This window comes from Jaculus jaculus, chromosome 9, assembly GCF_020740685.1.
Source record: "Jaculus jaculus isolate mJacJac1 chromosome 9, mJacJac1.mat.Y.cur, whole genome shotgun sequence".
Classification (NCBI taxonomy): domain Eukaryota; kingdom Metazoa; phylum Chordata; class Mammalia; order Rodentia; family Dipodidae; genus Jaculus; species Jaculus jaculus.
In genome coordinates, this window is record NC_059110.1 from 137,757,798 (window position 1) to 137,783,912 (window position 26,115).

The following is a 26,115-nucleotide window of genomic DNA, read 5'->3' on the forward strand; positions in this document are numbered from 1 at the left end:
TTCATTATAGTCTCAAGCTGGCCTTGAACTCACAGCAACCCTGACTCTTCTTCCCAAGTGCTGGGATTAAAGGCATATGGCACCACACCTGGCTTGAAAAAGTATTTAAAAAAAATTTTTTAAGAAAGGCTGGGCGTGGTGGCACAGGTCTTCAGGGACTCGGAGTTTGAGGCCAGCCTCAGACTATATAGTGAATCCTAGGTCAGCTGAGGGTAGAGTGACTCTCTACTGAGAATATGGGTCTGCCAGAGACTCTTGCTGCTATAAACAAACTCCAGAAGCACGCATCACTTTGTGCATCTGGGTTTATGTGGGAACTGGGGAATTGAGCCCAGACCAGCAGGCTTTGCAAGCAAGCCTTTAACCACTGAGCCCCCAGGTCTTTCTATTTTTGAGCACCTGAAATGTAGTTACAAGCACTTGGCTGGTCATTGGCATATATTCCTGCTGCTGTGTATGCAGACAGGCCTCCAACAAGCTGGGATGCAGATACAGCACTGCTCCTCTCACCAGTCCCAGAGTGAAGGGTTTTGTCTCAATCTTAAGATTTGTTACAGGACAGAGCAAGATTCCTTGAAACTGATCTTTTAGCATTTGTGATATTCGGTGGTACTGGAGCCAACCAGATGCAGGGAGCCTTAGCCTCATCACTCCCCGACAGGGACAGGATTCCTGAGCTTCTCCAGGCTGGCTGGAGCATGAGCGGAGTCCTGCCACCTGCCACGTCTAGAGAAGGTTCTGGGGGAGCTGCTGTCTTCACCAGACCTCTCAGCTCAGGGACCCTGTGGACCCCCTGCAGTCCTGGCCATCTCCTTCCACACCAAGTGAGTGGCAGGGTGCAGCATGGCCTCACAAGCTCATGCATCCAGGCTGGCTGCCCTTGCCTCTCAGGGCCTGTGTCCTTTGGGGGCCTCTGAACTTTCAACCTCCACTCCATTACCCAAGGTCGTGCTTGGGCAGGTGTCAAAGCCCCTGTGTCCTTCTTAGGTTTCCCTTCCTCAGGGCCTTGCTTCTCATGGTAGCTCAGGTGCGGTGAGAGGTTCCATGAACCGTTGAGTGCAAGTCAAGGGCTGTTCTCTACCCCCTCCCCTGGCCAGCTGATGCTCTCAGGAGCAAAGCCAACACCTGACACACCCTGTCCATGTTGCTGCCTAGGTCAGGAAGATGGTCAGGTAGGAAGAAAGAAGCCCAAGCCAAGGCCAGTGCTCACGTGCAGTTTAATCGGGGAAGAACAGCATCCAGAGCATATTTTTACCAAGTTGGTGTAAAAGCAAACAGTCCAGACAAGGTTCTTTAGACAGCCGCAGTAAACGCCCCAACCCAGCAGCAATCAGGTTTTTTTTTTTTTTTGAAAACAAATACAAATGATGGCCGGTGCGGTCCGCAGGGTCAGATTGTCCCTGCATCATGGGTGCAGCCGGGAGTGCTGGGACAGAATGGAAGGCTACAGTGTCTGCTGGGGTCCTTGTTCCTTGGGGGCCAGCCCTTTCCGTGCCCTACCCTGCCCTGCAGCAGGCAGAAAAGGGGCTGGCCAAGGGGCTCCAGCCAGCAGCCTGTGCGCTGTGTGCTGACACAGAACGATGCGGTGCTCCCCAGAAGTCTGTCCCTTGTGGCTTCGGCCACCTTCAGTGTGGAATGAGCCAGGGGATCTTTCCCAGCAATGCAATAAATATGAGAATTTCAACAGAGAAAACCAAACCATGTGGCAGACCCCACACGGTAGGAAAGGCTCAGCTCAGCTCCTGCTGGCCCCATTGACTCTTCACAGACCAGGGTGTCTCCAAGTCATGGCTCTGGGGACCCTGGTGGGTGGCACGGACACATGTGATGGTCCCATTTCTAGCAGCTACCAGTGGAGGTGGTGGTCTGGGCCATGGTGGGGAGTCAGGGGTCCCACCAGCAGGACCCTCCGCAACTCCTGCACTCAGGGTGTCGTGGGGACTGGAGCTCTGTGGTGGTGGGTATGGAGGGTGGATATGCAGGGGGCAGGGTCTAGCCCTCCCGCATACTCACTCGATGCTCAGCTAGGGAGCTGTGAATGATACTAATGATGGATTCTAGGCCACTGCCCTCCAACAGGGTGCGGTGATCACCCTCAATGATGTGCACAGACACCTTCCCATCGCACACCTGTAAATAACAGTGGTAAGATGGCTTACAACTGCTTGGCCCCATGACGGCTGACAACCCAGCCCACCTCTGCCAACCTTTCAGCCCTTTCCTACTCACCTGGGAGAGGTTGTAATCAGCACCCAGGTCATCACCATAGGTGCCACCTGTCTTGGCACGAAGCAGTGTCACGTTGCCATGGTACTTGGCCTTGGGCTTATACTGGTCAGCCGCTCGCAGCTTGTGGTAGAAGGACTGGGCTGCAAAGCTCAGCTCACGGCGGTCCAGGCTGTGGTGGCTCTTGGAGATGAGATCAACGGCAACAGCCACACGTTCCTCCAGGGTCTTGAGCTGCAGGAGGTCCTGCAGCACCTGTGGAGAGAGGCTCTGAGCAGGGTGGGGCCTAGAGCGCACCTCTGCCTCCCACTGGGGAGGCGTGGTCCTGAGCTGGGCCCCTCATTCCCCAGCCTGTGTTATTACTCAGCTCCCAGCCCTCGGGCCCACCCCGGGTGTGTCCTGGCTACCTTCTTGTGCTCTGCATCAATGAACTGCTTGATGAAGTAGCAGATGGCTTCGGCCTCGGCCTCGGCCTCACATCCTGGGGTCATCTTTGCTCGATAGCTCTGAGGATGGGAGAGAAGACACTGCCTCGGTGAGTGCTGAGGTGGGCGGGACACTCCCCGGGACAGGCTCTTTCTTCCCAAGTCAAAGTCAGGGAACACTGGAACATTCAGGTGTGGCAGGGCCCTGCTCTTACCTGGGTGTAGGCCACCACATAGGTGTGAGAGCCGTCAAACAGGAAGAGGCTGTTGTGGGCGGGGGCAAGGCCCTGCTGGGCCTGCAACTGGGAGCACATCTCAAAGGCCACACAGGCCCCATAGGAGTAGCCGGCCAGGCGGTAGGGACCCTCGGGCTGCACTTGCTTGATGCAGTCGATGTAATAGGCGGCCAGGCTTGGGATGCTGTCCAGCGGTGCCGCTGTCAAGACAACAGAGCTCAGCCGGGAGGCCAGGGGTCAAGCCTGAGGCAGCGGGCACGCCTTCAGCTATGCGGGCAGTTACCTCGGGTGCACTGCAAGCCATAGGTGGGCACACTGAGCTTGGAAGCCAGGCTGAGGAACACAGTGGTGGAGCCCTCAATGGGGTGCACCAAGAACAGAGGGCGCTCAGAGCTCTGCACCGTATTGAGCTTTGTCAGGGTGGGGCCCTCAGGGTTCACCAACAGGGTGCTCAGGTTCAGCAGGGCCTCCTTCGGGGCTAGGTGGTTCCCCTTGGAGCTGGGGGCCGTCGGCTCTGTGAGGACAGGAAGATGCCAGTTGGCCTGGGTGCAGTGGCTCCGGCACGTAGGCTGGACACACGCACAAACCACCTGGCCCTGCAGCAACAGGCCCCGGCCACTCTCAGCAAGGGGGCAGCGGTGCTGTCTCATGCTGGGCACTTGCCGGGACCCTCCAGGACCCTCACCCAGTCCGCTGCCGAGTACGTACCACCAGCCGGGCTGGTTCTGGAGGACAGCTCCTGCAGCTTCCGCAGTGTGAGCTGCCGCACCTCGCGCATGGGCAGCACTAGGTCGTGCTCCCGCTCCAGGGTCTGGCGCACCTCCACACCCATGAGCGAGTCCAGGCCCAGGTCTGCCAAGGAGCTGTCCAGGTTGACACCTGTCAGGTCACGGATGCCTGCCAAGGAAGGTCACTGGCCATGACTTGGGGGCAAGTGCAGGGACAACCCGGTGAGTACCCACTCGGTTCACAGATGGAGGCTGGCAGCGCTGGGCAGGGGCAGGTCTGTGTATCTCTCAAACTCATCACTGGGTCTCAGCAGCCCAAGTGCTCAGACATAGTCCTGACTCCTCCTCAGGGAGGAAGTCAGGGCTGGAGATGGCCCCTGCTTGGAAGAAGGTTCCGACGCCAGTGCTCACCCAGAATGTGTGCCACGGCTTTCACTAGGTCCCGCTGGCCTTCCCCATCATGGTGGGCCACTGCCTTCTTCTCGGCCAGCACAAAGCTGCTCAGGACGGCATGGGGCTGGTTCAGGAAGAGGTCCAGCACCTCCAAGCAGGAAGCAATGCGTTGTGGCAGCGTGCCGCCGATGACTGTGTCATTGGTGCCCATTGCCTCCAGGATGATGCCCACATCACCGATGGCTCCCCACTGCACGGCGAGGCCTATGGGCGAGGAAGCTGGTAGGCGGGGGCTCTGGGGAGCAGAGAGAACGTGCGGCTATGGGCGGGAGGGGGCTGGGCAAGGACCCACCTGGGAGGCCATCGTGCCGGCGCTGCTCGCATATGCGCTCCATGGTGGAGTTGGCGAAGCCGTAGTTGGTCTGACCGGCGTTACCGCGCCCACAGCTCACAGAGGAGAAGGCCACAAAATAGTCCAGCTCAGGGCAGGCTTCGCGGGTCACCCTATGGGTGGTTGAGTCACTCCTTGGCAGCTGCCCATGCCCACAGCCCCAGCCTCCCACAGTGGCACAGCCTCGCCTCCCAGATCCTGTGTCCAGTTGAGGCCAGTACAGGTGGGGCACTCAGAGACCCGACAAAGGGCCACCCACCTGTCCAGGTTCAGGGTGCCACGGTATTTGGGCTTGTTGACATCCTGGAAGGACTCTGGGGTCTGGTTCTCCATCATGGCGTCTCTCAAGACCTGAGGAAAGGCACTGTAGCACTGCTGCAGCTCTAGAGGCCCACCCCGACCCAGCAACCATCCTGAACCTTAGGGTTTTGAGGTCCCTGGGGCCACAGAGGCTTCCTTACCATGGCCAGGTTGAAGACTCCTCCCACAGGCCCAAGCTGTGTGGCCTCGGCAATGAGGGCGCGGGCTCCCTCCAGAGAGCTGACATTGCTGGTGGAAACCAGCACGTGCACACCCTGGCGCCTCCACTCTCGGACCTGCTTGGCCTGGTAGCCTGTGGGACACAGGGCAGTGGTGCTGGGAGAGGGGGCGGGGAGTGGCCTCCAGTCCTTCCTCACACACCTTCAGAAGGGAGGCCCACTGTCTCTACCTGGAAGCCCACGGGGGGCCTGGCCTGCTCACCTGTGCGGATTCCAGAGCGGGAGGTCAACACGAGCTTCCGGGCCCCCCGCAACATGAGCCACTGGGCCAGCTCAAGGCCAAAACCACCCAGGCCACCAGTGATGATGTAGCTTTTGTGAGCAGGGCAGAAGGTCTTGGAGATGGCGGACATCAGGGTAGGCTGAACCCCAGACACCACAGCCTCTGGCTCCTCCTCACACACCTGCAGGCGAGTAACTGTGGCTCAGAAGCCAGCCAAGAGCCAAAGCCAGGGTTCCTGGGGTGCGCCCTTACCTGCACAAGGACTTTGCCAATGTGCTTCCCCTGGGCCATGTAGCGGAAGGCGTCCTCCACCTGGGCCTTGGGGAACACAGTGCACTTGAGGGGCTGCACGACGCCCTCACGGATGCCAGCTTTCAGCAATGCCGACACCTCCTGCCAGTCAGCGTCGCCATGCTTAAAGAGAGCATCCAGTAGGATGCCGTGGAAGGTGACGTTCTTCAGAAAGATGCCCATGCCTGTGTGCGAGGGGCATGCTCAATGAGAGCCACAGCTAGACCCCACCCCCAGCCCACCCCCCATTCCAGGACTGCTGGGCTCACCCAGTGGGTGGTTATTGGAAAGATCAAATTTGCCTATCTCCAGGAAGCGGCCGTGCTGTGCTAGGCACCTCACGCTGGCTTGGAGCTTCTCTTCCGCCAGAGAGTTGAGGACCAGGTTGACACCTAAGGGGGAGAAAAGGTCCTCCTGGTCATGCCCTGCTCATCCACGGCCCCAGGCCAGACCCTGGTACCTCGACCAACCATGGGCAGTTACCCTTGCCACCCGTGTGCCGCAGCACATGCTGCTCGAACGATGTGTCCCGTGAGTTTGCAAAGCTGGTGTCATCTAGTTGGGGGAACCTGGCCTGGAGATATGCCCGCTTCTCAGCCGAGCCTGTCAAAAGAGGGGCTCTGGTAAGCCTGGGCTATGGGCCAGGACCCTGGGGTCTCAGGAGAGACAGAAGGGGGCCTTACCCACGGTGGTGAAGACACGGCAGCCCAGGCTGAGGGCGATGGTGATGGCAGCCTGACCCACGCCACCTGAGCCTGAGTGGATGAGCACAGATTCCCCACGCCGCATACGCCCGCGCACTAGTAGGGCATAGTAGGCAGTGGTGTAGACAACAGGTACAGAGGCTGCCTCCTCCAGGGTCCTAGGACACAGCACAGATCAGCTCTTCCTGCCCTCCAGACAAGGTGGTGTGGCCCTGGACCAAAGCCGGCCTACTCACCAGTTGGAAGGCACGTCCCAGAGGAAGTCTGATGTCACCATAACCGAGGTGGCTAGGCCTTCCGCAGGCACCAAACCCATCACACGCTGGCCTCTGCTGTCTCGGCCTGAGAACTCCATGCCCAGCATACAATCCTGGTCTGCCCGTTTCCCTGCAAGCAGATGGAAGTGAGGAATGTGTTGGCACTCCCCTACCCTTCTGGCCCCAGGGCCTGGTGTCAGGCGTACACGGCAGGGCTGTGGACCTAGGAAACCCCTCCTACCCCCAGCCACTCAGTCACCCCTAGACCTCCTTTCCTGGCTGGCACCTGGGATGGCATCAGGGGACAGCTTGCCCGTGGCAAGCATGATGTCTCGGAAGTTGAGTGAAGCATAGTAGACAGAGCAGAGCTGCATTTCAGGGCTGCTGGGCTGTGCGTGTCTCAGGGGAGAGCAGACCCAACGGATGGAGGCAAGGTCCCCTCGGGTGAGGACACTTACGAAGGCATGTGCTGTCTGCTCCTCGGGCTTGTCTGGGGGCAACAGAAACAGGGCTGTCACGGGGCCTATCCGGCTAGCGTTACTGCACTGCCCCCTCCTCCTAGGCCTAGCAGGTGTAAGGCGGTGATGGGGCTCACCCTGCTCCAGCGGGAAATGGCGGAAGGCCCCCCAGGCCCCGTCCCGGTACACGTTCATCACGAGATCCCCCTGCAGCACCTTCTGCAGCTCTGCAGAGCCAGGGTCCATCTTGGGGATGGGAGAGCCACTGCTGAGGTTGGACAGCAGGATGCATCTATGGAGGCAGTGGGTGGGGAGGAAAGTGAGGGAAGGAGGCACCGGAGACACAGCTCAGCGGGCTCCACCGGGGAAGGTCTCCTACCGAATCCGCTGCCCACCAGGCTCTCTGCGGAGACAGGTCACCAAGCCCACCACACCAGAAGTGGGGCAGTCTGTGGCTGTCAGCCACACAGGCCGGGAAGATGACGAAGCCAGAACGTTCTGCAGGACAAAGGACAGTTAGTTTCTACAAGGGTCTCAAGCCAGGGCAGGGTGGCCAGCCAGCCCACGGCCTCACCTTCAGAGAGTCCACCCACTGGAAGCTGGTGTCCTCCACAGGGAAGAAGATGGGGCTGTCCTGTGGGACGGCCCGACGACACAGAAAGAGCGCAGAGCCGTAGAATGACTTCTTCAGGCCCACCAGGTGCAGTGCCGCTCTCGAGAACAGGCTCTCCCACTCTTCCTGTGTGTATGGGGTACTCAGTGCCCTGGCAACTCCGCTTCAACCCGTGGGCCTCACCCAGACCCGAGTGCCCAGTGGCAGTACCTGGCTCAGGAGGCTGGGTCCGGGCTGCAGCTCTGAGGGGAGGCAGGCCAAGGTCTCTCCAAGGGTGTGCCCTTTGAGCACTGTGTGCAACAGCAGGAAGCCTCCCTCTTTGAGGGCAGCTGCCATGTTGCCCAGGGCCAGGGCTGCATCACCCAGGGCTGCCACTGCACAGTTACACACCAGGAGGTCAAACACGCCCAGGTTGCCAGGGGCAGGGTCGACAGGGTCCCACTGGCCCTGGGTGACATGGTGCTGCTGCAGTTTGGCCTGGACGCCCTCCAGGACCTGGGGGCTGCGGTCGGTGGCCGTGTAGTCGAGCTGCAGCATGGGCTGGGTGTTGAGCAGAGCAGGGATGCGGGAATACAGGTGACCCTCAGCAGCCAGCACCTAGGGGAGGAAAGCGTATGGGATCTGCCACTTCCAGTCAGGGGCTACAACCTGGAGACTAGGTGAGCACCTCTGGTAGGTGCTAGTCAACTCGGGAGCAATGCCAGCTGGGGGCCTTCCAGGAGCTTTGCCCTCCCCTCACCAGGGCCCCTTGGCCAGCATCCCTTCTGGAGAGGCTACCTTTTCCCAGGATTCGTTTCAAGGTGAAACACACCAAAGCACAATAAAGCAGCCCCAGATCCCCTCCCCCCACAAGGCCTGGCTGCCTCGCCATCACCTACCTCCCCCACCTTCATCTTGAGGCTGGGTAGGTTCTCTAGGGCTGTGTCCACACAGGCCTTGAGGGCCTGGGAGTTGAGGAGGCCGCAGACCAGGGGGTCCTCGGCTAACAGGGCCCGTGTCCGGCCCAGCTCGAGCTGCAGGTTTCCATTGAGCTGCAGCTGGCGGGCGGCTGTCAGCAGCTGAGGCAGCCCTTGCTGCCGGGGCTCCTCTAGCCCAGGTACCGTCACCTTCAGACCCTGCTGGGGGGTCTTGGTCTCAAGAGCCTTTGCCAACCCTGGGAAGGAGTCAGACTATGTTCTACAACGCTCTGAGCCACCTCCTAGGGCCCACACTGGAGCATGGCCACAGGAGAAGCCAACAGCCAGAGAACCAGGAACTGGATGAAAGGACGCAATGGAGGCTGCTAGGCGCAGCCAAGGTGTGAGCCCAAGGGTAGGTCCATGCGCACCACTTCCCACCCATCAGAGCAAGGAGCGCCAGCAAGGGCCTGGACCGATGTGTTTCAGGCACCAGGACTGACGGTACAGAGTGGGAGCCAAGGCAAGGGGTGGGCAAGTTGGGGTCCACCAGGAGCGTTGCAAAACCACAACGAGGGCACTGGCTGGCTGGCTGGGACCTCACCCTGGCACAGCTGCAGCTCCTCCTGCAGGGTGGCATCCTCAGACAGGCAACCCGTCTCCATGTAGGGGGTGAAAGAGAACTTCTCCAGGGTGGGCACCAGGTGTTCCTGCTGCCGCCGTGGGACTGCGGTCACGTGGAGTTGTGAGATCCGGACACCACCAGCCACCGTGCAGCCCAGAGCGAGGTTTGTTGTCACGTCAACCACTATGGAGACACACTGGTGAGCGTGGACTGCACCTGACTGAGGGCGCAGGTGCACGCACAAGGCCGAGCGCCAGTACTACCTTGAGTCTCCCCCTGTAGCTTGTAGACCTTCTGCAGGTGGGCCACTGGGTCAATATAGATAGAAGTGACCCGGGTGGGTAGACGCAGAGTACGCTGGCTGCTGCTGAGAACGGACACCTGTAGCATTGCATCCAGAAAGGTCACCCAGTTGTCCTTCCACAGCAGCTTGCCGCATTCACCTGCAGGGAGCAGAGGGGCCGGTCAGCTCTCAGGATCCTGCCTGTCCCGGGTCCTCTGCCGGCTCAGAGGCGATGAAGGCCTCTGGCAGCCATGCTCACTGATCGTGAGGTATATTCACACCTTCGAGGCTGGCCTCCAGGATGCCCTGGAAGTGAGGACCGTAACTGTAGCCACGCAGCCGCAGCTCCTTGTACACGTCTTCCCGGGTCAGGTGGGAGACAGGCGCAGGGTCGATGGAGCACGGGTCTTCTGATGTCAGAACCTTTGCATCGGGCTCCTCCCACTGGTACACCTTCCCTGTGGACAGGGGCAGTAGCTGAGCACCGAGCAGGCTGGGCGGCTGGTGTCATCCCCCAGCCCTGCTGGCCCAACCAGGTCTCACTCACCACTCACTATCAGGTTGCCATTCTCAGAAACCTCGAAGGCACGGGAGGCCTCCAGCAGCCGCACTTCCAGGGGCACTGTCCCTGTGGAGCAGGAGGGTCAGAGCAGAGGCGGCCTTAGGACCAGCTGCCCCCTTAGAGCACTGGGAATACACTCACCTGTCTTGGGCAGTATGGTGGCCTGATGCAGTGTCACATCCTCAAACACCACGGGCATCTGCTCCGGGGACAGGCCCAAGCTGCGGGCTAGTGTCTTCCACACCAGGCACAGGTATCCAGTGGCGGGGAAGATCACCCGCCCATCGATGTAATGGTCCACCAGATAGTGATCAGCAGACTCGGGACTGGCGTCTGTAGGGAAATAGGCCTTAGCACTGGCCCACAGGCCCGGGGAAGGGAGCCCCTCCCACGGGACCTGGCTCACCTATGTTGTACACTGTGGCAGAGGAGGAGTTGGAGCCGTTGGGGAAGTCTCCGGCAGCTGGAACATCCCAGGTCTGGCTGTGGTCCCACTTGATGTGAGGGGAGATGAGGGGGGTCCCTCGGGGAGCCGGGAGCTCCACAGGCGGGAACAAGGCATCAGGGTTGACATCAATACTTGCGTGGAAAGAGGGAAGTGAATGGCACACATGGGCCTGTGGGCCCTGGATAGCAGTTGCTTCCATTCCATTCCCATCTTTCTAAGACCCTAAGACTTCCAAGCACCAAGAGCCCCGCGCACATTTGGCACCAGCCTCTGACGGGTGGCGTGCTCCCGCAGGAGAGGGTCGGGCAGGGACTCACCCTGTGAGATGCACCTTGCCCAGGTGGTTGAGGAAGAACTCCAGGTTGTCCTTCTGGTCCTTCTTCATCAGGGGGATGATGGTGCAGCTGGGCTTCACACCCCGCCTCAAGACGGCCTGCGCGGGACAGACAGGGGCTGGCTTCTGGCCTCCTCCACACCAACCCGCTCCTGCCACTGGGCTGGCAAGGGGCTCACCTGCAGCAGTGCATGGGGTGCGATCTCTAGCACCACGGCATGCTCAGGGATGTGCCACAGAGCTTCCTGGAAGAGCACAGGGCTCACCAGGTTGTTCACATTGTACTCCGCCGAGGACGTGCGGGCCAGGCTGCTGTGCCACTGTGCCTCAGGGATGGAGGTGCTGAGCCAACGGGAAGAGCGTGGCCGCGGCTCCACGATCACCTGCGCACAGGAGCCGGGTCAACAGCAGAACGGATTCAGCCTGGGTCCCTGCATGTGTCAGGTAGGTGCCTACCTTCTTGAGAGCCTTCAGCAGTGTGGGGGCGATGCCCTCCATGAAGTAGGAGTGGAAGGCTAGACCGCCTGTCCGCACCTCTTTGGCAAACACTCCCTCCTGCTTCAGCTGCTCCACGAACTCACTCACTGTGGCCTGTGGGCATAGGGACTGGTGGTCAGAGGGGGCCTGTACGTAGCTGACCCCCCAGGTCAGGCATTGCCCTACAGTCTGCCCAGCTCAGGTCTCAGAGTAGATAGGACGCAGAGCTCACCCCAGGGCCTGGGGGCAAGGGTAGCTCACTAGTCAGGCCCTTCAGTGCCAGGTGGGCACAGAGTAAGGCCTTGCCTCACGGGCAGAGCCAAGGTAACGTGCAGAAGACAACAGTCCTGCCGCAGCTGCAGGGCACACCTGAGGTCCGGAGATGGTCACCGTGTCTTCGGAATTGTGGCAGGCGGGCACAACGCCGGGGGGGCAGCGCTGCTTACACTCCTCCCAGGACAAGCCTGTAAGCAGAGTGGGTCAAGGGTGGGGGTCCAATCCTCAGCCACCTATCCTTCCTGACCGGGAAGATGGTGCCATGGACACCACTGGGGCCAGGGGCGTGGGCTTAATGACAGTCGATGGCATAATGACAGCTCTGGAGCTGTTCTTCCCCAGGCACTTTCGCCCCCTGATGCGTCTGATGTCTTGCGGGGGTGTCATTACACAGGCGTTGCAGGCAATGAGCCAGGTCTCACCTCAGAAATGACAGCTGAGGCCTACTCCTTGACCGCAAGGGTGGTGGAGATAGGCGGCTGGGCTACGGATGTCCAGGATCAAGTACGTCTACTACTGGCAGCCCACCAGGCTTGCACATGGGGTGGTCTCACCTCACACCAGTTGAACACATGCCGGTGGGCTCCACAAACTTAGGCCCTCCTGCCTGAGCAGCGTGCTCCTTCCGCCTGAAGCCCAGCCTCACCTTCCCCACCAAGAATCCACTCCCTACTTTTGGAGGTGCCACGAAAGAAGGCCACTCCCAGGGAGACACTGGCATGTATGTGAGGACTGCGGTGGGCGATCCCGGCAGATACCTACCAACAGCCGCCATGGTGCCAGGTGGCAGGTTGGCCTCCTTGATGCACTGGCCTCTCCAGTAAGCTGCAAGCACAGCCTCCCTCTGGGACAGACAGCCATCTGCATAGCCACAGGCCACTTCCCCTAGGGAGTGGCCGATGATGCCGTCAGGTTTCAGGCCCACAGAGGTCAGCAAGTCTATGAGCGCAATCTGCAGGGAGGAGGACACAGTATGCCATACAGTCCCCGGCACTGCCAAGCTGCCAAAAGGAGCAGGCAGCCAGGCATGAGCAGCCTCTAGCCCCACCAAGCCCTCCACCTCCAGCACCTTAGGCCTCTTTGGGGGACTCTGCTGGTGAAGGGCACGTTGGTGACTGTGCACTGCACAGGGGTAGAACCGTGTGGTTCCGTGATCATAGCTGCTTGTCTTGAGAAAGACTGCGCTGACACGTGGGCCCTGCGACCAGGCAGGTGGCTTACCTGGATAGCTGTGAGGCTCACAAAGGCATGCACGATGTCATCAAAGGTGTTCTCATCGGTGCTCAGCAGCAAGTCCGAAACCTTCAGGCCCAGTGGCTTCACAGCGTCGTCAGAGCGCAAAATGGACTCGCGGAAGCTGCCCAGGCGCATGAGGCTCAACCCCATCCTGCACCACTGTGTACCCATCCCTGTCACAGAGAGCACATCAGGGTCGCATCCACAGCCAACTGCCAGCTGGAACCTTAGGCAAAGGGACCACCCACCAAAGGCCCACCTGCAGACACAGGACTGGCTCACCTGAGCAGATGAACCAGAGCGGGCGCTTGCTGGCAGACACCTGCTGCACCTCCTGGACACTGCCTTCAACACCCAGCACCGTGTAGCCCCTAAAGGGCATGGTCGAGGTGGAGGTGGCTGAGATGTTGTTGAGCATGCCCACGAAGGTCAAGTTCCGGCTGTGCTGCCGGCCGTGCTCCAGCAGGCTCTGCACAGCCTCCTCGGTGCGCCCACAAGCCTGCAGCAGTCGGGGCAGGGCGTGGTGGGGGGCAGGTGCAGAAGGCTGCTGTGTGTTGGGCTGAAGGATGACGTGCACATTGGAACCTCCAAAGCCAAAGGAGTTGATGGCCACGTTACCACCGCGGACTGGCAGGGGCTGGTCCACCACCTTCAGCTGTCCATTCTGCAGTCCTGGGATCTCGGGGTTGGGGTCGTGAAAGTGCAAGTTGGGGGCCCAAACCCCATGCTCCAAAGACAGCAGCACCTACGGCCAGAGCACATGGTTAGTTAGCATCTGACCCTAGAAGGGTGCGGCCACCTTCCTGGGGCCAATATGTCCTAAGCTAAGCCAACTGTGCCCCGGTATAGTACCCTCGCACTCTCAAAGCAGAAGCTGGCTCTACGCCTCCACTGCAGCCCTGAAGCATGTATTTATTTTTCTGGACCTGCTGGCTTACCCACTTCCTCAAGCCTGTCACCAGCCTCTACCAAGACAAGCTATTTCCTATGGCTTCAGCATCACACAACAGATCAGCAGAACATCAACCACAGGGAATGTGCCATGAACACAGGCCATGCTTCCTTGGCATCCCAGACGCTGTACAGCTAAAAGGTGGGCAGGAGCTCTCACCTTCATGGGCAGATACAGCCAAAGCAGCAGTGGCCCAAGGTGGGCAGGGGGTGATGACAGTGCATGTGTGCCCAGGGAACAGGATCCTTGAGTCCATGAGTCTAGCCTGCTTACCTTCACCAGGGCTGAGAGCCCAGAGGCAGGTTCAGAGTGTCCCATGTTGGACTTGGTGGATCCAATCAACAAAGGGTCATGGCGGGAGGTGCACAGGGCTCGTACAATACCGTTGACTTCCTGGGGGTCGCCCACCTGTGGGGAGCAAGAGTCAAGGCTGTAGCCAGGAGCCCCTTTAAAAGTGGAGATAGACAGAAGTCACAGCGTGTGCACCAGATATGGCTTCACCTTGGTGCCTGTGCCATGGGCTTCAATGTACTCAAGGGATTCAGGACACAGCCCAGCTGGCTGGTACAGGGAGCGGATGAGTTCTTCCTGGGCCTCTCCAGAGGGAAAGGTCACGCCTGGGAGGAAGAACGGAGTCAGGCTGTGGCACACTTCGCCTCCCTTTCTCCTTAGCCCCATACCCACCTTGCTCCCTTTATAACCTGTTGCCCAACTTGCTTCTCCACCCCCTCCTGCCCTCTGGTCACCTTGCTCTTTGAAGCCGTCCGTGTTGGTACCAGCATTCAATATAGTGGCATAGATCCGCTGGGCCATGGACTTCTTGGTCAGCAGGACGGCCACCACTGCTTCAGCACGGCAGTACCCGTTCCCTAGGGCAGAGCAGCACCTCAGCCAGTGCGCAGCCCAGCCCAGGCGCTCTGGGACCGTGGTGGGGGGAGCGCGTGACCTGCTCAGCGGTAGCTTAAGACGTCACTCTGGGGATGGAATCTGGGGCTACTGGGACCCTGCAAGGTGTGAGGTAGAGTCTCCGCTCAGGCCATCCTGCTGCCCTCACCTGACACATCGAAGGCCTTGCAGGCACCTTCAGGGCTAAGCATGCCCAGCTTCATGAATTGCACAGAGGTGTTGGGCTTCAGCAGCACGTTGATGCCACCCACAATGGCAGCAGGGCACTCCCCGCTGCGGATGGCCTGGAAGGCGTTCTGTAGTGCTAGCAGGCTGGAGGAGCAGGCTGAGTCTAGGGCAATGCTGGGCCCTGCAGGAGTATGAGGCACGTGTGGGTATTCCAGGGTAGGCATCGGCCTGCTCTGACCCTGAGGACCCCACTGTCCCTTCCCAGAGATGGTGAAGTGTCACCCAGGTGGACACACACATGCAGGCTGGGCCCACAACACCCACTATCCCTGCGGAGCTGGGAGGAAGTTCACCTTTAAAGTCGAAGAAGAAGGAGAGCCGGTTGGCCATCATTGCACGCTGGCAGCCCACCATGCTGTAGCCCAAGAGTGTCTCGGGGTCTCGACTCAGGGCCTCTGCTGCTTCGGAGCCACTCACACCCACCCAGACACCAGTGTTTGTTCCTCGCAGTGAGGCTGGGTTGATGCCTGTCAGGGGAAGCAGTCAGGCCTAGGTCTGGGGAGGACTCCGTCCTCGGCCTCAGCCTTAGGCCAGAGCGATACCATTGCAGCCAACTCAGGAGGTTCTTGAGGCAAGTGGGCAAGGCCTCTTGCCAGGGTCACCCAGGTAGATGCATTAAGAATCAGAAACTGGGTGTGGTGCTAAATGCCTTTAATACCAGAACTTGGGAGGCAGAGATAAGGGGATCACCATGAGTTGGAGGCCACCCTGATACTCCATTGTTAATTCCAGGTCAGCCTAAGCCAGAGTGAGACCCTACCTCAAAGAAAACAAAACCAGAATCAGGTCAGAGGACATGAGCCGTCAGAGGGAATGGAGCAGCCATAGGAGGCCATAGGAAGGACAGAGGACAGTACTGTTCCTAGGCAACTCCCCTGGCCCCTGGTGTCACTGTGGGTCTCTACAGAGCCCGCTGGCCAATAAGCACCACAGTGCCAAGGGCAGCCTGCTGTGGGACAAGCCTAGATAAGGAGACAAAGACCAAGTGTCCAAGCTGGGAAAACAGAAGCACAGTGGGAAAGCCCCAGGGAACTGTGGCCTAGGCCTTCAACAGGGCAGCCAGAAAGGCGAGGGCCTCCACCTTCGCATCAGGCTACAGCCCTGTACTGGATGACAACCGCACAGTGAGCTAGCATCCACCATTGCAAAGCTCACCCTCACCACCCCAGTGTTGGCTGCCCACTGAGGGGCCTTCTACTCCAAGGAAAAGGCAGGTCCAAGCCCTAAGCATGTGACCCACGAAGAAGAGACAGCCTCCACAAGACATCTGCAAGCCAGTGGGACAGGACTGTCATCAAACAGGAGGCTGAGCCCCACAGGGCCACCCGCTCTGTCAACCCTGCCTTCCTCCCAAGACCAACTAAGCATTAAGGAGGAAACTAGGGTGACAGGGTGTGCCTAGGACACTGCTGGTGTGCAGTTGTGAAACTGTGACCTGCCTAGGGCCCCCACCTTCTGAGCCATTGGCCCCAGATCAAGGCTGAGGACAGCCAGGGAGAAGACAGGTCTACACCGTAGTACTTCAGAGCCCAAAAGATCTCATGACCTCTGGATTTTCCTTCTGCTTCTGCAGGGCCGGGGGTGGAACCCGGGGTTGTGCACAACTACCCCTGTCACTGCATCTTCCAGAGAAGCAGTAACAACCCCCGTGACCCACCTCCGTCCACAATAGCCTCATAGGCAACTTCCAACAGCAGGCGGAGCTGGGGGTCCATTGTGTGTGCCTGCTTTGGGTGGACCCCAAAGAAGGTGGCATCGAACTTGGACAGGTCCTTCAACTTGCCAGACCGCCTGGGTAGTCCATAGATTCCTGTGGGACAGGATAGGCAATTTTTTATGTCAGAGGCATCTGTGGGGTACCCTGATGCCCAGAAGCCCGTGCTACTTAGGGAAGGCTCCCAGAGGGGGGTGAATGGTGGTCCCTGACATAGGGTTAATGACTTTAGCACCACAAGTATGAGGGCCACAAAGCACTTGGGGGGGTGGGGCGGGAGGCATAGAAAATCCCCACTGAGGGTGAAGCTGGGGACCAAGCACCCTTTGCTCTGAGCAAGCTGAGAGACCCTCGGCCTAGCTGGAGGCCAGGTCAGCCCCACCAAGCTGACTCACACCAGTCCGTCAGGTAGAGCCACTCTGCAGTTCTGTGCAAGAACCCACCGGGTGTGAGAGTCTACCAACATCTTGGAGATCTCTCTGCCAGCTCACAGCATATGCTGGGGGTGGCACAACCAGAAGGGCCCAGTCCCCTTGCCCAGCTGATGTCCTCCGTGTAGAACAAACAAGTCCCCTGTCCTTTCTGGGCCTAGCTGGCTTCCTGGAAGCCTCTGGAACCTCTTCTGCTGCCCTATCCCGCGCAGGTCTCCCTGAGGCCACTCACCAGCCTTCCACCGTCGGTCATCATCTGTGATCATGTCCACACCACCTATGAGGTTGTCCCAAAACTCCTGCAGGTTCTCTGACTCCGGTAGCTTCCCGGCCATGCCGGCAATCACCACCTCCTCCATGGCTCTTCTCTGCAGGTAGAGAGCAGCATAGTGGGTCCCACGTGGTCATTCCCAGCCACAGCCTCAGTGCCCACATGCTGCCATTGAGTAGTGTCCCAATGCCAGTTGGCAAAGGACTCACTCCGCTGACTGACAGCACGGCTCGGAAAGCCCCGAGGGGGTGAGAAGGGACCACCAGGATGCAGGACCCGCTCCCACTCACTGGGTGGGCTGGGTGTTTAGCATGGGCCAGGCACTTCTGGGGCCCTGATCCATCCTTTGGTTCAGAATACCGATCTGCGGAGACCCCACAGCTCCTAGCCCAAGCCGCCCCCCACCAGCCGGCAGGGAACCAGAGTCCAAGTTCCAGCTGCCTGCTGGGTGCTCCATCCCAGGCCCACTGGCTCAGGAATCAGGAACTTGCAAAAAGAAGAGGCGGGGTTTCAAGGAGCTGGGTCGGGGCACTGGAAACCATGCTCACCTCAAGCCCCGGGAAGCCAGCGCTTCCCGAAGGAGAGGCCAGGGCCAGGGCTGGGAAGGACCTAGGGGGCACAGGCCTGGGCACGGTCGGTTCTCAAGCCTGGCGGAGCTGTGGGAAAGCTCCCCGAGCTGGGCCCGACAAGGAGCACCACTCCCACCCAGGCTGCAGGCAGATGAAGCCCCACTCTACCTCCCCGTAGGAAGGCCGAGGCAGCCAACGGGGTCTGCTGGGCGCGCAGGTCGCTAGGGCACCTGCCCGGGAAAGCCCGGGCCTCGCGGCCGTGGCTCCGGGGTGGAGGCTCCCGCGTCACCCCGCGGGCGACGGACGTAGCCCGACTGGCCCAGGGACTTCCGCCGAGGGCCCCCGCGCCCCGGCGCACCCGGGCCCGCATCCCCGGCCTTGTGGCTGGCGCCGGCGTGCCGCCGCGGTCCCCAGCGCGAGCCAAGGCCCCGGCCCCGGCCCGGCCGCCGCCATGTGCCTGCGGGCGCGGGCCAGCCGCACCCGGCCTCCCGCACCCAGTTGGCGCGGCGCCCACGTGACGGCGGCCCGCCGCCCGCCCGCGACCGGCCGTCGGAGGGGCGCTGCGGCGCCTTTGTGGGAGCGTCACCCGCGGTCGGCGCCCGCCCTCCCGCCAGCCGAGGCGGCCGCCCGCCCGCCCGCCGCCCGGAGCTCCCGGAGCGCGGCCGCGTACCTGGATGGGGCTCCGGTGCAGACGGGCGGCGAGGGCGGAGCGCGGCGGAGGAGCTCGGGGGGCGCCGCTGCCGTCTCTCTGGCTCCCTCTAGGCCGCGCCGGCGCTATTTAAACCGCGGCCATCCCCGCGCGGCCACGCCACATGGGCTGACAGCTTGGCTGCGCCGCCCAGGCCAATGAGCGTCGGGGCTGCGCCCCGGGACCCGGCGCGCCGCCCCCAGCCCGGACCCTGCAAGGCTTCTATCGTCATTTTCTAAGGAGGGAAAGGAAGGGCTCCATTTCCTAGACAGTCCCCACTTCCCCGTCAAACACCCTCTGAGATGTGCCCCCTGCCTGTTGCCTTAGTAGAGTACCCATGGGTTCCTAGTAGCCCTGACACATGAGGCCAGGCATGGCCTGCAGTCCAGTGTCCACTTGGCAATGGTACGGGTGATCTGTTTGTTGCTGCTCCTGAAGGTGGAACCCAGGATCCAAGCATGATGGGCAAGCACCTGTCACTGAACCACACTCAGCCTTTACAAGATCTTCTGAGCTTTTCTGTATTTTCTGAGTCTTTAAAATTAAAGGTGCATCTTTTTCTGACAGGAAAATATTATTCCACATCTGTGTAAGGAATGCACAGACCTGTCACCCTTCCCTGGGATCCTGGCCCAGCAAGCAGGCAGGGTTCTTTGGATTTCACAGCAGAATCTGGTGGCTTAGGGTGTCGGGACACCAATTGCTAGCCTCCACTCAGCTATCCCAGGTGCATGAGGCAAGGTGAGAGGTGACATGTGTGGTCTGTCCAGCGTTGACTGAGCCCATCTTCCCCTGTGGCCTGTGCTGCAGCATGGAGCAGGGCTCTGGAGGACCTGGTCTTTGCTGAGTGGGCACAGCGACCACTGGATGGAGGGCCAACAGGCCAGGGTCACTGCAGCCACACAACCTCCAGCTGGAACCCCCTATAGGCTGGTGTTCCAGATGCATGCCACTATGTCCGGCTTTCTGGGGGAACCTCTAGACACCTCAATTGGGCTCACTAAAGCCACTGGGCTGGGCTCTGCCTAGGAGCCTGCTGGGGTCCCGTGCACTCTCCTGCTGCGTGTCTAGTTCTCCAGGCCCTCTCTACACAAATGCTCCCACACGGCCTCTCTGCATTTCCCCTGCCATGATGCCTGACCCCCTGTTCTCTGAGTCTCCCAGCAGCTGGTGGGGAGGCACAGTGATACTGAAAGGACTTCATCCTGGACACTGGGATCTCTGTCTAGGTCCTCATGCCACCACCACTGTGACTCTAGGGGCTCTCTTCAAACTTAGGTGTCTTTCCCTGTGACACAAGGGTTAGGTCCTCCTAGGGCTTTACCTGTATTAGTCCTTGTGGGACAGTGCCTGCCCAGGAGGTTGAGATACTGAAGTTCAGAAAGGGCAGCCAAAGGCACAAGAAAGCTTGCGTGGTGGGCCTACATGGTGTTGAAGGGAGAGGCCTGTGCCGCTGTGCTGAGGACCCTCTTGCTGCCTGCTTGGGACAGACAGGGGTAATGGCTACAGTGGGAACTGGTCACCAGTTTGGCCAATTCCAGCTGCGGATGGCTTCTGGACAGTACCTCAGAGCTTGGCAGATCCAGGGAAGGGATGGCTTACTGGAACCTCCCTAAGCAGGCTTGATGGAAGGCTAGAAGAATGTCTATGGCCTCTGGTTTCTGACCCCAGATAATCCTTGCAGAGTGCTCCCTGAGAGGAGCTAGAGACCTAGCCAAATCTTAGGCACCTAGGACAGGGGTCCCCAATCTGCCTATGTTGCAGCTAGAACACACCAACCTGGATGTGTCCAGCCTGACTATCTGTGACTTGGGGTTTATTCTCTGACTGTACTGCTGCAATGTCTGGCCTGTAACTGGCTCAAGAAAAACCTTTGTGCTGGGCATGGTGGCGCATGCCTTTAATCCCAGCACTTGGGAGGCAGAGGTAGGAGGATTGCCAGGAGTTCGAGGCCACGCTTGAACTACTAACTATGAGACTGCATGGTGAATTCCAGACCAGCCTGGGCTAGAGTGAGACTCTACCTCAAAAAACAAAACAAACAACCAGAAAACCCCTTTGCATCTCCTCCTTACACATCTCACTATACCCAGCTGGGATCTCTCTTCCTGGCTGGGCTCTGGTTAGGCCTTTGGGACACACTTGGACGCACAACTTGCCTGGCACAGGCAGTGTACACCTGACTCCTACTTGTCCTGCTTTGCCTCCAGCCCAATAGTCAGCTTCTGGAATGTTCCAGTTCTTTGAGACGCTTAGGGCCTGTGGCTTATAACTGAGAAAGTGGTACTGGAGCATTTTGGCTTCACACAGGTGGCATTGCAGTATGACAGCCTATCTCCTTTGGCTGCCCTTTTTTTCTTTTCCTTTCAGTACTAGGAATTGAACCCTGAGCCTCACACATGCTAGGCAAGTAGTCTACTACTGAGCTATAACCTCAGACCTCTTTTTGCTCTTTATTTTATTTTACTTTTAAATTAAATTTAGCTGGGTGTGGTGGCACATGCCTTTAATCCCAGCACTCAGGAGGCAGAGTAGGAGGATCGCTGTGAGTTCGAGGTCACCCTGAGACTCCGTAGTGAATTCCAGGTAAGCCTGGGCTAGAGTGAGACCTGCCCTCAAAAAACAACAACAACAAAAAAAATTAAACAAATTTATTTATTCATTATTATTTTTGTTGTTATTTGTTTGCTTTTTCGAGGTAGGGTCTCACTCTAGTGCAGGCTGACCTGGAATTCACTCTGTAGTCTCGGGGTGGCTTCAAACTCACAGCAATTCTCCTACCTCTGCCTCCCGAGTGCTGGGATTAAAGGCATGCGCCACCACGCCTGGCTATTTATTATTATTTTATTAACAAGTTCCATGATTGTAAACAATATCCTGTAGTAATGCCCTCCCTCCCCCTACTTTCCCCTTTGAAACTCCAGTCTCCATCATATCTTTTTTGTTTTGATGTCATGATCTTTTCTTCCTATTATGAGGGTCTTGTGTAGGTAGTGTCAAGCACTGTGAGGTCACAGATCACCAGGCCATTTTGTATCTGGAGGAGCACATTGTAAGAAGTCCTGCTCTTCCTTTAGCTCTTACATCTTTCTGCCACCTCTTCCTCAATAGAACCTGAGTCTTGGAAGGTATGATAGAGATATTCCATTGCTGAGCACTCCTGTCACTTTTTCCCAGCACCATGGTGCCTTCTGAGTCATTCCAAGGTCACTGCCATCTGAAAAGAGAAGGTTCTCTACCAAAAGTGAGAGTAGCATTAATATATGGGTATTAACATTAAGAGGAGTGCTTACTGGGCAGTTTGATAAGCATAATATATACATTTAGCCAGACGCAGCAGACATTACATCCCTAGGGCTCATGACTACCCCTGTTGTAGGTTTTCAGTATCAGGGATGTATTCCTTCCCATGGAGTGGGCCTCCAGTCCAATTAGAGGGCAGTTGGTTTCCACCATGACAGACGTGCCACTATTGCACCCGTTTGCTCATTTGGCCTGGCTGGCCAATTATAAGGCTTGCAGTGTCCACTGTTGAGTATCTTCACTGGTGATTTCTCTTTCTCCCATTGAACTGCATGAAGAATGGCTTCTTCCAGCTTTCTGTCAGCTGGTCTATATGGAAAAGGTTATCAGCTCAGTTCCAGCAGGATTTCTCAGTGGCCTTGCAGCCCAAGTATGTGGAGTCTTCAGCAATAGGGTCTTACCATCTATTCCTGGTGGGAAACCAAGGGCCTTGGCAATAGCCTGTAATGTTTTGGGGGCATCAGGAACCTCCCTGGCCAACAAACAACTCACTGGAAGGTATCCCATTCCTGGCACAGAAAATTTTCTAGTACCAATCTGCAGCTCCTGAGTGTTCCATTGTCCAAAAAAGTAGGTTTCCATATGATTTTTTTATATCCTCTTAGATTTTGATAGGCCCTCCCTCCACCTTTCCTTTACTTAATCTCTTCCCCTGACCTCACTTGGGCCTTTTCACCTCCATTAATATATTCTTCTACTTACATATATATAATACCATCCTATTAAGTACCCCCCTCCCTTCCTTTTCTTCCTTTATATTTCTTTTCTAGCTTACTGGCCTTTGCTACTGAGTTTTCTTTCTACTCACACAGAAGTCCAATCATATGTAGCTAGGATCCACATATGAGACAGATCAAGTGACGTTTGGCTTTCTGGGCCTGGGTTACCTCACTTAGTATCCTTTCCAGATCCATCCATTTTCCTCCAAATTTCATAACTTCATTTTCCTTTACCACTGAGTAGAAGTCCATTGTATAAATGTGTCATATCTTCATTATCCACTCATCAGTTGAGGGACATCTAGGCTGGTTCCATTTCCCAGATATTGTGAATTGAGTGGCAATAAACATGGTTGAGCAAGTATCTCTAAGGTAATGAGATGAGTCCTTAGGATATATGCCTAGGAGTGCTATTGTTGGGTCATATGGTAGATCTATTTTTAGCTGTCTCAGGAACCTCCACACTGATTTCCACAATGGATGGACCAGATTTTACTCTTTATTTTGAGACATGGTCTCACTAAGTTGCCCACACTGGCCTTGAACTCATTGTGTAGTCCAGCCAAGTCTTGAACCTGTGATCCTCCTGCTTCAGCCACGCAAGTAGCTGGGGTTGCAAACTCTTTGTCACCAGGCTCACTCAGCTTAGGGCTGCACTGTGACTCTGGAATGTGCAGAGTCCTGGGGAGGAGAGCCGGTCCCATTGAGGGTGGAGGTGGGCATAGCTCTTGTCTGCAGTATGGCTCTCAGCACCCAAGGACAGTGTTTTCTGTATGTCGGTGGGTTCTCCTGTCCCTAAGCCACCACCCAGCCCCAGGAGCCTTTCTCAGGGCAACTGTCCCAGCTCTGTGGCTACTGTTCTGTGGCTTGGCGAAGGGCTGAACTGGATGTTAAGTGAGGCCTTCCACTTCTCCAGAGCCTGCCTCAGGGCTGGGGAGGACCTGCACTACCCTGGTGATACTCAGGACTCAATCCAAGTTGTGGCCCTAGGCATAGGCAGCAAGGCCTTTCCAGCTCAATGAAGCTGTGGCTGGTTCAGCCAGTCCTTTCTGGGTTTAGCTGGCCTCCGCTGAGATCCCTTCTGTGCCCATGGCCCTTCTGTGCTCAATAGGTGGGACTGCTGCGCCTCAGGCTCTCCTGGCATGGACACTGGGCTCCCATTTCTTTTCTTTTCTCTTGTCTTCTCTTCTTTTCTTTTCTTTGTTTTTTTGAAGTAGGGTTTTGGTCTAGCCAAGGCTGACCTAGAATTCACTATGTAGTCTCAGGGTAGCCTTGAACTCATGGCAATCCTGCTACTTCTACCTCTAGAGTGCTGGGATTAAAGGCGTGTGCCACCATGCCCAGCTCTGAGCTCTCCTTTTCTTCAATGCTTATCACTTAGGGTCTATTATATACTCTCAGGCTGTCCAAACCCTCTAAGGCTTCCTGCTGCTACCAACACAGAGTCTGAGCCTTCAGGTGGCCTATGTAGTGGACATGGAGGGTGGACATGACCTAGTCCCCAGCCCTGGCCCTGAGTCGCCAGAAGCTGTAAGCACCACAGGATCCTACACCTGAAGTGTGCCATGCAGTGATAGTCTGTAGCAAGTCCCCTGCCCTGTGCTTTTCTCTGGCCTTAGTGCCCGCTCCTCGCCCTTACAGCCCTCAGCAGATTGAGACTACATTCATGGGAGTGTTGGACCCATGGGCACCTGGGCTGTGCCATAGCAGGAAAGCAAGAGGCTCAACTGGCGTGTCCTGGCCATGATGCTGAGGGGACAGAACTTTGAGTGGACTGCTCACACTGTCCCAAGAAGGAGAACTCTGCCAGGCATGGGCACTGAGCCAGCTCTCTGTCCAGCTTCCTTATCTGCAGTGAGCCATATTTGCAGCACAGGGAGCTCACAGAGGGTGCTAGACACTCAACTGTACTGTGTGTCCCCTGAGGAGCTCAGTATGGAAACCTGCCCTAGGTGCCAGGATCTAGGCAGACACCTGACTTGACTGTAACTCTGCCAGGTGGGGGTAGTGGCAGGGTGAGGCCGGCAGAGAGGGCTATGGAAAAAGTGGCACTATGGCATGGCCTGAAAGGTAACTAGCCTTTGGATATCCCCTTGGGAAGGCACAGGCACTGAGGTGGGCAGAGGCAGGCCGGGTACAGGGACATGGCAGATACCAGTTGTTTTGGAAGCATGTGAACTCATTTCAGGATCCCCTGGACTCCTTGTGACCCATTTGGGACCCTGCACCTAGTGCTTAGGGGTCAGCTGGGTTCAGACAGGGTATGGCTTCTGTCAGGCACTGTCTCGAGATAGTCCACTTGGGGTTGATTGGCTTCTAGATAAATTCATTGAAGAGAAATTTCCAGTCTGTTGGCCAGTTCATGGGTCCAGGTGGACTCCAAGCATTCTGGGCTGTGGACCAACAGGCCTGGCTGGGCAGAAGCCATGAGACCCTCTTGGATGGCAGCACTGGGAAGAACAAGTCCCTCTCTTTCTGCTCCTTCCCTCACAGTGACTCCTCAGGGCCATGACACCTTGGGCTGCTTTCTGCTCTCCTGGCCCAGGACAGCTGAGTGAAGCAATGTTCTTCTCATCCACCCATGTGGCCTTGTGGGGAGCAGCTGCTGGCCATACCCACACAGGCTGCCCAGCTTGCTCAAGACACTGTGGGCAGTTGGCCAGGCCAAAGGCCTACCCTGAAATCACTCTTTGGCACTCTGGCCAATGATCCCATGGGCTGCATTCTGTCCCTCTAGAAGGAGAGGCAGAGGGATGACATGCCTGTAGCACATGCAGGGAGGGTGAAATTACACCAGACAGAAGGCCCAGGGGCACAGCCAGTATTCTGAGGCCTGGCTCATAGATCTCTACACTGCCACTGCTGCCTCTGTCCAACATTAGCTTGTGAGTGGTGGAAGACACCCCAGACCCAAAGATGAGGCAGATGAGAGACATGGCTTATGAAAGGAGCCAGGCTCTTCCAGCCTGGCACTTAGCAGTTCATGGGGTCCACAGGGGCCAGTGGATTGGATGAGCTTGCAAGTTCTAGGACAACAGGTCTTACTGGGCTGAGAGTGGGGCTAGACTCTGGATGTAGGACACTGTCTGATGTCATGTTCCACTGGCTTATAAATGCAGGATAGGTACTGCCTGCAGATCAGTGAGCCAGGGTCTGCCCAGATGCGATGTTCCTCTAGGGAGCAGGGTGTGTGGGACCTGGGGCTGAAGACTCTTCCTTACGCTTCTGGTGATCTCAGCTCCTCTTGTCGGCAAGTGCTGAGGAGAGGAGTTTCTAGGACAGGTGGGCTGGTTGCAAGGCCGCAGAAGCTTCTGGATGCTCAGGTATGATCACTGCGTGCATCTCATAGATGGAAATTCGTATCAGAAGATGCACTGCTACTCCCTGGGAACAACCATTCCTGCAAAGGCCCAGTCTCTCCTCCAGCCCTGACCGTGCACCTTGAGTTCTGGCCACACTATTATGAGGGCACAGGATGTTCCTGTATGAGCCATTGCCATGCTCCAAGCCAGAGGCCAGAGCCCACTGTCCTGTGAAGATTTGGGGAGCACATGCAAGCCACCCTGGTTGGGGTAATAGGGGCTCCCTGACTGGCAAGCCTGGACACGGCAGAGAAGGGTTCCTGCTGGAGCTCCAAATATGTCACTTGTGCCCAGCCCTAAAGGTATCCCTGCTGTGGGTGTGCACTCTCCCTGCTCATCCGAAGAATCCTC

The 26,115-nt window shown here is 57.8% G+C and overlaps 1 protein-coding gene across 3 annotated transcripts; it reads right to left on the reverse strand.

Annotated features, from left to right (window-relative positions):
• Window positions 1–1,200: 1,200 nt before the first annotated feature.
• Window positions 1,201–18,514, reverse strand: Fasn (fatty acid synthase). Of its 3 annotated transcripts, none has more exons than XM_045159174.1 (43): window positions 18,363–18,514; window positions 17,085–17,220; window positions 16,365–16,517; window positions 15,001–15,174; window positions 14,628–14,828; window positions 14,320–14,442; window positions 14,075–14,190; window positions 13,847–13,981; window positions 12,904–13,366; window positions 12,607–12,794; window positions 12,148–12,337; window positions 11,479–11,573; window positions 11,089–11,223; window positions 10,812–11,015; window positions 10,616–10,731; window positions 10,257–10,429; window positions 9,992–10,183; window positions 9,836–9,916; window positions 9,570–9,746; window positions 9,269–9,448; window positions 9,007–9,188; window positions 8,363–8,515; window positions 7,695–8,081; window positions 7,446–7,610; window positions 7,251–7,369; window positions 7,009–7,163; window positions 6,700–6,903; window positions 6,393–6,543; window positions 6,136–6,314; window positions 5,936–6,055; window positions 5,722–5,844; window positions 5,414–5,637; window positions 5,141–5,342; window positions 4,861–5,012; window positions 4,659–4,750; window positions 4,361–4,512; window positions 4,027–4,272; window positions 3,596–3,784; window positions 3,171–3,401; window positions 2,867–3,087; window positions 2,634–2,732; window positions 2,230–2,481; window positions 1,201–2,130 (listed from the first exon to the last, which is right to left on the reverse strand). In XM_045159174.1, exons 2-43 carry the CDS (start codon window positions 17,209–17,211, stop codon window positions 1,993–1,995), a joined length of 7,359 nt encoding a protein of 2,452 aa, XP_045015109.1. In that variant the 5' UTR covers window positions 17,212–17,220; window positions 18,363–18,514; the 3' UTR covers window positions 1,201–1,992. The 3 variants fall into 3 exon arrangements, with proteins under 3 accessions (XP_045015109.1, XP_045015107.1, XP_045015108.1); XM_045159172.1 differs by having other exon boundaries at window positions 8,363–8,637; window positions 8,985–9,188; XM_045159173.1 differs by lacking the exon at window positions 18,363–18,514 and adding an exon at window positions 17,672–17,813 and having other exon boundaries at window positions 8,363–8,637; window positions 8,985–9,188.
• Between the last annotated feature and the right edge of the window lie 7,601 nt (window positions 18,515–26,115).